We start from the raw sequence: 9179 nt of genomic DNA, 5'->3' as shown, positions 1-9179 counted from the left end.
TATATATATATATATATATATATATATATATATATCACTCTCGTCCCTCTCTCTCTCGCTCTGTGCGGTCCTTACTATGTGTGTCCCTCACCCCAGGTAGATTCGAGCAAATGCCGCTCCTGTGCGTGTAGGTCGCCCGGCAACGTCGGGGTCGCCAATATCCGTAACATGTAGGCAGGTAAATATGTAGCGATGAGGGGTTTTAGCGTGGCAGCTAGGCGATGACGAATGAGGGGTTATCAAATGACGAGCAGTAGCTTATCGGAGGTACGCGTGTGTGGGCAGTTAACCACATGCTAATCTGACATGTTATATAATACGTAAGCATAAATGCAATATCACTAATATCACTCATCATATCGTAACATCATATATCAACATCACAACAGCATATCACTAACATCAGGTGTTTATTAGCTCTTGCTAATATGTAGGCAGGTAAGCGCATGAAGATTGAGGGGGGTGGGGGGGGAGGGTGATGGCGTGGGAGGTGAAGGCGAGTGAGGAAAAGTACGAGAGTATATAGAAGGCTGGAAATAGGCATGGGCGGGCAGTAATTAAATGTGTGGTCGTGTGAAGGCACTAATATCACCAATATTAAGAGCTAATAATACCGTATTATTAGAGGTATATTATTAGCTCTTGCTAATATATGTAGGAAGTTAAATGCCACGGGGTTATGGCGTGGGAGGTGGTGATCATGGCGCAGTAGGCAGAAAACACGCGCACAGGGCGGTGGGATTTGGTGTGTGGGCAGTAATTGAATGTGTATTCCTGAGATGTGAGATAATTATAATGTGCATTAGAGGTGTCATATGCTCATGAAGATACATGCCGGATGATGGTGGGAGTAGGTGTGTGGGCAGCTAAATGTGTGACCTTGAGGTTTACAGAAAGGAAGGCATGGAGAGGTACAATTGAGGAAAACGCATACAGGTGGGGGGTAGGTGTGTGGGAAGCTAAACGTGCGATATTGAGGGTCAGAATGGGATGTAGAGGTGTTCTATTCAGGAAGGTATATGCGCGTGGACGGTGTAGATACTATTTGTATATTAAGAGCACACAGTGAGTAGGATGGTGGAATTCAGTCATTACTGCGTGAGTGTATGTGCAGAAGACAAAGTATATGGATATCAATAATAAACACATAGAGAATAGGATGTACTTCGGTGTCAGTCAGCGGCTTGATTATAATTGCTGATGTCGTCCGGGATTCAGCGTACCACATTTACAAATAAAAAACAAGCCACCGCATTGCGGGCCCTGTGGAAATAGGCCATATTATAGTTAAAGTATCTGGCGTTGGTCGGGGAAAAGGGAAATAATTAAGAAGTTAGATATAGATTTACGATATACGGCAAATGGGTTGTGATTGATAGTATATTATGATATAGTTATAACCAGTACATATCTATAGGCACATGGCATATTATTAAGCACATGGCACATGGCATATTATGCCATATATACATGGCACATGGCATATTATATGCAAATTATATATTATAAATTATAAATTACAAATTATAAATTATTTATATGCAGCAAAATATGGGCGTGCGAAGTCTACAGCGGTACAGGGGCCAAATTCGAAAGGTTTCCAGTTACGATTCCCGTTATTACTAATGCTGTTCATTGTGGTTACCCATCACGCGGCCTCCACGCCCGATAAATGTAATGTGCAGATATGTGCGGATATAAAACCATCATAAAATGTTCTTTATGTTATATAATATAATTTAATTTAGTATTAATAATTAATTTTAAATTATACCATTAATTATTAATAAATAATTATATTTATTATATATTTCCAGCGTCGCCGTCGTCGTCGTCAACGTCAAGGGTGCCACGCCTTACACATAATTTCTGCCGTACTACATATATATCGAGCTACGTGTAGAGAGAGAAACTATGTCATCATCGTTATCATCCCATTTATCAAATTGACAATAGGTAAGCGTATATGTCTACCCAGCACCAAGAAACGGTCACACATCGAAAGAAGTGTACATATATGGACCTTATTCACGGGAACATTTTTCATTTTTCCTCAATAATCGACTAACTTCGCGTATTTGCGTTTTTTTCTCTGTATATATATATCTCCCTCCAGTTCTCACGCTCCAGTCGACTCCGGTTCGACTGCGCTTACGTAATGCTCTCCAGCCTTAACACAACACGGCGGCTTGCCCAGTGGTCATGTGGCCCACCAGCCAACGATGAATGGACGCTGGCTGAGCGACTGCCTCGACACACAAAGAGACGATGACCCTCCATCTGGAGAGGCTCGTAGCGGGGGGGAGGCCACTGACTAGTTCAATCCGCGACCCGGGGAGTCAATCGGGCGGCGGATTGGATCACCTCTCCGACGGCTCTTGTGTATTGAGCAGCGATCGCCTTTCCCAAACAGGCTGGCAACAAGCTGTCCAAACACACACAGCGGCCAGTGCGGGCTAGCTGGTGTTCGTGTGTGTGGGGGGAGGGGGCCAGTTAGGCGTAGCGTCGAGGGAGGTACGTACGTATAGAGACTCCGGCTGAGCTAATAGAGTGACGCCGCAGACATGCGAAGTGCAGCTATACGATTTAGGGGAGAGTGGAAAATGTTGGCTATAATATATATATATATATATATATATATACATAGTGTCGCGTACACGGGTAAGTACGCACGCGGCTAGTAGGTGCCGTGTCGGTGACACATGCAGGACACGGTGGCAACACTATGCGTGCGCGCGGAGCCGCGGTCTGAGCATATTCTTGTAGGAGGGGGAAATTCCTCGAGGAATATGCTCTCAGAAAAAGCAGTAAAACATGTAAGACAGGATTAGGCCGAGGGAATGATTTTTTTGCTCTAGTATATATTTATTACGTTTATATTAGGATTGAGCCTTGTTATTTTACTTTGTCACACAATGTGGGGGGACAACTGCCCCCTCCCCTTTTCACCGTAGCAACGGCCCAGTTACTGCTATCGTTTATGAAAACTAGCGCTTCTGTAAAGCCGGATACGGTATATATGCACTGACAAGGTGCCTGACATTGATGCACGCGCTGTGACCGCTGTCAATCGATATCATTCGCGCAATAACAGCTTGAATGAACGCACACCGGGTCAACGTATTATGAGGTGTGACTTTATATATTATAGCAATATATATAGCATATATAGCATATATAGCATATATAGCATATATAGCATATATAGCATATGTACAACAATAACGCCGCAGAGCGGCCCTCTCTCTGCCTTTCGGAGTCACCCAGGCAGCCAACCGGTGGTTCTACATTGGCCACCGTCACGGCATATACGTTCACACAGACACAACAAAACCTGTGCCCTACAGCCACATGCTAGTAGCGTGTGTGAGGGAGTGCAGTAGGCATGTGTGGTAAAACTAGCCGTTATATTATTGGGTGTAACAGCATATTGTGCAGAAAAACGCAGCCTATAGCCGCTCGTAAATGCCACATCATGATGTATGTACGGGCGCACAGGTCTAGAGGACGAACGCGTGCATGTCCGTGCGTGGATGTGTGGGAGAGAAAGCGTGCACGCGCGAGAGTCATACGAGAGGCAAAAGTGCAAGGAAGAGGAGAAAAGGAGGGGCAAAGAGGTGCGGGGAGAGAGAGAGAGAGAGAGAGAGAGAGAGAGAGAGAGAGAGAGAAAGAGAGAAAGGCAACAGCAGCAGCAGCAGCAGCAGCATCACCACCAGATGCAGCAGTAGTAGCAGTGCAAGCACCATCGCCACCGCCGCGACCGCCGGCAGCAGCAGCAGCAGCAGCAGCAGCAGTAGTAGCAGCAGTAGTTGTAGTAGCAGCAGCAGCAGCAGCAGCAGCAGCAGTAGTAGTAGCAGCAGTAGTTGTAGTAGCAGCAGCAGTAGCAGTAGCAGCAGCAGCAGTAGTAGTAGTAGTAGTAGCAGCAGCAGTAGCAGCAGCAGCAGTAGCAGTAGCAGTAGCAGTAGCAGTAGCAGTAACAGTAGCAGTAGCAGTAGTAGTAGTAGCAGTAGCAGTAGCAGCAGCAGTAGCAGTACAAGCACCGCCGCCACCGCCGCGACCGCCGGCAGCAGCAGCAGCAACAGTAGTAGCAGCAGTAGTTGTAGTAGCAGCAGCAGCAGCAGCAGCAGCAGTAGTAGCAGTACAAGCACCACCGCCACCGCCGCGACCGCCGGCAGCAGCAGCAGCAGTAGTAGCAGCAGTAGTTGTAGTAGTAGCAGCAGCAGCAGCAGCAGCAGTAGTAGCATACTAGCAGCAGTACAGTGCTCTCGCTCGCCATGCATCCAACCCGCTCGTTCGCTGCCGTGTCCATGCCATTGCCATTCACGCTCCCGCTGCGCTATTTTCAGCCAGACGTCGGCACAACCGACTCTGAAAATATTGATTAACAGGCCAAATAAAATAACCGCGCGGCTTCTCGCGTGCTCAGCTGTTTATGGTGTTTATTTTGGCGCGTTTCATTGCTATTTGCCCCTGCTAAACCCAACCATGAGCTCTGCCTGCATCCTCGCTTATAACTCTAACCGTGAAACTTCGCTTTCGCCATAAAACGATACGACCTACATAACTTTACCTATGTAACCGTTCATCCCCACTACGAGGCTATACGATCAACATAGCTCTCTCTATCCGTGTATCTCTTCATACCCACTACGAGGCTATACGATCAACATAGCTCTCTCTACCCGTGTATCTCTTCATACCCACTACGAGGCTGTACGATCAACATAGCTCTCTCTACCCGTGTATCTCTTCATACCCACTACGAGGCTATACGATCAACATAGCTCTCTACCCGCGTACCACTTCGCTTTCGCTGCAGGGAGACATATAGCTCTGTAGTGGGAGGGAAGGGCCACACGGCTAGATCATATCAAGAGTCCACAATAGAAATCTTCTAGAATCTTCTACTGTATTATGGACTCTTGATCAATGATCATAATATGCTTCCCAGCTTACATATATACATGAGGAGGGAAGAAAAAGTTCCCGGGTTAAAAAAATACGCAATTTCCCAGTTAATTAAAATCGCAATTTCAGTACCACGGTTGTCTTAAATTCTCGAATCACGGAAAAATTCATCGGATATTTCCCGGTTCCCGGATAATTAAAATGGTCCGATCCCGCGTCCCGAAAATAACCGCCCACCTCGTATACAGATGAGCAAGCAATATTAGTAGGCAGCGGTAGTCGAAAACTCCGATGTCCTAATTATTCCGAGCATCGAATTAATTCGCTGTGGATTGAGCGCGCGTGGGCTGGAAGGTTATGTACAGTAGTCACTAAGCAATCATCGGATTAAGTTTAAAAATAGTTTTGAATTTCGAGAATAAAAAAGCTCCCTTTGATTCGTAGCAGGGGGAAGGAGAGAGCAGGGACGCAGGGACGCAGCCACTCTGCCCTCCAGCTAGAGTTTATTCTACTTTCTACGGTCATCTCGCATTTGTCTCACATCTTTATAAATTTTGCACGAATGAATGAATACACATTACGCAAGTTGTTGTTGCTGCGGCTGGTGCAGGAGTGGGAGGGGGGACTTCGAGTGCATGAACCTTCCCAGCGTGCATTGGGGGTCGCGAGTGTAACGCAGTACGGTAGCGAAAAGATGGTAGCGGTTTATGTTTCTCGAAGGACCTACAGCGCGCGCGGCAATGCGTGGGCGGCTGGAGATGCAGCCACTATTGAACACACACAGGCGAGAGTCAGACAAGGTAATGCAATCACCACTCCACTCCCACCGAATCAAGATGTGACATCGCGCCGCTACCACGTACGTGCAAACAGCACACGCTACGTCGCACGCATGCACAAACAGCAAACAGCTCTAAGCGTATAAACACAGAAAAATGCATCATGGGTCGTGTACAGCGAAGGCAATTGCGCTGGCTGAAGTGAGTGAGGAAACGTACACGACGGCACATGCTGTGGTGGAGTAATTAGACTTCCAGGAAAGAATAGAAATGAACACTAAACTTCCAGGATGGAAGTAGAAGGGTCAGTGAGTTTCCAGGAAGGAATTCTGGGAGTCAAACTTTCAAGAGGAAATATAAAAGGCATATTTCATCCAAACACTCTCACTGTGTTTTCCTGCATTCTCAGGATGGTAGACCCAAACAGAAAGAATAGGTTAGATGCACCGAGTTGCACTGCGAACGTAACATTCTCACTAGTAGAGGAACGTAACATTCTCACCCAAGGATACACCAACTTTCTCCAGCCACGCAACCACATAGCCAAACCACTTACACTGCATTCGGCACACGCTAGACTGCGGCCGGCAGCAACTATCGGCAACGAGGAACAACCACAGTGCATGGGGCACCGATTCACGTGCCTACGGCAAGGAACAGGCTAGAGAATAGACGGTCTGTAAGACAAATGTTCCTGAACGAGACGAGATGCACTCTTTATTAGGTTAAACATGGCACATGTATAACAGTAAGCACGGCTAGAATGCACACACACACACAAAGACAAATCTCGGCTGTTCGCGGCTCCGCTCCGAACAAGTCTCTAGTAGTGGTTCCGTCGCAAAGTCGTCGCGAACAAGTGGCTAGCAGTCCGCCGCGCCACGTTCTCGGCGAACGCGACTCACATATATTTACAACATCGAAGGTTTGCGTGACGATTAAATGCACTCACGACATCGCGGCGCACGTCCGCGACGACGGCACGCGTGCGCCGACGCTAGCTCTCGTAGCGGCGTATGCGCACCTGGTCACGATAGTGGTAGTACTTGAGGTAGGACTTGAGCGTGCGCGGCAGCTCGAGCCGGCCGATGCCGTCGTACGTCGTGCGGCTGGCGACGACGGCGCGGCAGTGCTGCTGCAGCGAGAACGGCGTGGGCCGGTTGAGCGGCGCCGTCAGCAGCGGCTCGAAGAACATGCACATGCTCGGCTCCTTGTAGTGCTCCATGAGCCCGACGACGGTGCGCGAGGCAAACACGCCGGGGTCGTGCGAGTCAAAGCTGAAGCGGTGCTTGTACTGCTCGACGCGCGCGTGTAGCGAGCGCCCGTAGCGCCGGAAGCTCACCGAGAAGAGGAAGTCGTCCTGCGCGCTGTCGCGCAGCAGGAATGTTCCCTCTGGCTTGCTGTCCAGCAGCCGCTCGGCCTCGTAGCGGTCCATCACGCCCCAGTAGTAGCCGCAGCTCGTGATCTTCGCGAGGTCGGGCACGAGGTAGTGCGCGTAGTCGACCTGCGTGTGCACGGTGCGCTGCACCGACCGGCCCTCCGAGTTGATCGTCGTCAGCTCCGTGCGCCGCGTCTCCGACGTCACGACGATGTCGCTCGGCACTTCCGCGCCGTCGCCCGAGCCGGCGGCGCCCCCTAGTAGGCGCGGGTAGTGCGCCGCGGAGGCGGATGTGGAGGAGGCGGCGGCGACGCGGCGTGCGTCCACCATCAGCTGCAGCGCGCGCTCGTCGTCGTCAAAGTCCCACTCCTCGTACGCACCCTGGTAGCGAGGTTCGTCGCGCGCCGCACCCGCCTCCTGCGGGGTGCCGAGCCGCTCCTGAGGGGGCGCCGGCAAAATCGACGCGGGCGGCGCCGCTGCCGCCGTCGCCGTCGTCGTCGCCTGCTCCCTCTTGCGTGTGTAGGACATGCACACGCAGCTGCTGTCCGCCGCCGGGCAGACGGCTTCCTCAGTGTTCGCGTCCGACGACGTCAGCAGCTGGAACGGGTTGCGGAACTTGAGCGTCCACGAGCGGCGACGCTTCTTGCCGCCGTCGTCCGCGCGGGCCGTCGCCGCCGCCGCCGCCGCCCCCTTGTCCATGCCGCGTCGCCGCCCGAACGACAGCGTGCAGAACTTGCGACGCACGCTCACCTGCTGGTCGCTCTCCTTGCCGTCCCGCGCTGTCGCCGCGTCCGGCCGAGCCGCTAACGCGGGGGCGCTACCCGTGCGCATCTCCCAGATGGCGCTGCAGGTCGTCGCCGGGTCGGCGTACTCGCTGCGACTCGAGTTGTGGCCGGAGTCACTCGCGACGCTGACGGCGTCCGGCACGTCTGCGGCCGGCGGCCAGAGCGCACGCCGCGCCCACCAGAGGCCGCCACGCTCCGTCTTCTCGACGTCCGACAGCTGCTGCTGACCGCTGCCTTGAGCTTTGCCAGGATCGTTATCCTCCGGAGTAGCCATGAGTTCCGTAGGATGAGCAAACCCCTGCGTGGACATGAAAAAATGTTAGGTTCGTCACGTATGACCGTAGCTAGACTGTGAACGAACATGCGCTACGGGAAATTGCATTAATTACTCATACTGTAAAAGAGAGTGCTGCGGTGAACCATACTTTATTTTTACAGGGAGCTATTCGTCGTAATTCTAGTTTCCTATACAAGACCTTTTCATTATCACTATTATAAATCTGTTACTATTTATACCGATTCTTAATGTCTTCTAGAAGGAATGCTTCACTCTACACGTGGAGACTTGCATGTATGAAGTATTATTGTGATTTAATACGAGGCACAGTTTTATAAATGCTATGTGGCTGAAATTCGACAAGACCCATTTCTTACAAAATGCAAACCGACCATGAAAATCAGCTGTTACCACCCCTGTCTGCATTGTTATGACAATTACTATTCTTGTTATAGGTAGTCAAAACAGCTGAAATTGTGCTTTATTGCTAATATTTTACGCTACAGCTACAGGGCCAACACAACAGTGAACAGACTTGAACAGTCCACATTCCGTCAACTTATGCACATACTAAGGAACGACAAAGTAAATCATTCATTATATGTTAACCGATTACGAGCAAGCAGTGAGTGTCAGCTAAGCGCTAGCATGTCGTGACATGAATGCGTGATCGGGTGCTGTCGCAATGCGGTTGGGCAACACAGCGAGGTTGCTGGGCAAATTTCGTACAACCTAAGTACAATACATTAATACATAGCCACTGAATCGGACATACTATGATACTATCATACGATAACTAGATTAGATACAATATAAAACCGATACTACGTACCTTAGCGCTGTCGAGTAACACTAAAAGACAGCAGATCGTGCAGCAGCTGGACTACACGACACAGAACAAACATGAACCACAAAATTCAGGAACGAACTGGCAAATCTCCGATATATGCGATAGTTCACTAACACGGGTGACGTCATAGCCACCGCTGCACTTCGCCACGTAACGGAGAAAATCTGAACTAACAATAAAACCAATGAACCAATGGTTTACA

At 49.9% G+C, this 9179-nt stretch overlaps 1 protein-coding gene across 1 annotated transcript; it reads right to left on the bottom strand.

Annotated features, from left to right (window-relative positions):
* Window positions 1–6378: 6378 nt before the first annotated feature.
* LOC106811444 lies at window positions 6379–9081 on the bottom strand. The gene is made up of 2 exons (XM_014815062.1): window positions 8960–9081; window positions 6379–8148 (listed from the first exon to the last, which is right to left on the bottom strand). The coding sequence occupies exon 2, from the start codon at window positions 8122–8124 to the stop codon at window positions 6685–6687; it is 1440 nt and encodes a 479-aa protein (XP_014670548.1). The 5' UTR covers window positions 8125–8148; window positions 8960–9081; the 3' UTR covers window positions 6379–6684.
* Between the last annotated feature and the right edge of the window lie 98 nt (window positions 9082–9179).

Source organism: Priapulus caudatus, unplaced genomic scaffold (assembly GCF_000485595.1).
Source record: "Priapulus caudatus unplaced genomic scaffold, Priapulus_caudatus-5.0.1 Scaffold540, whole genome shotgun sequence".
NCBI lineage: Eukaryota > Metazoa > Priapulida > Priapulimorpha > Priapulimorphida > Priapulidae > Priapulus > Priapulus caudatus.
This window is presented reverse-complemented; position numbering and strand designations above follow the sequence as displayed.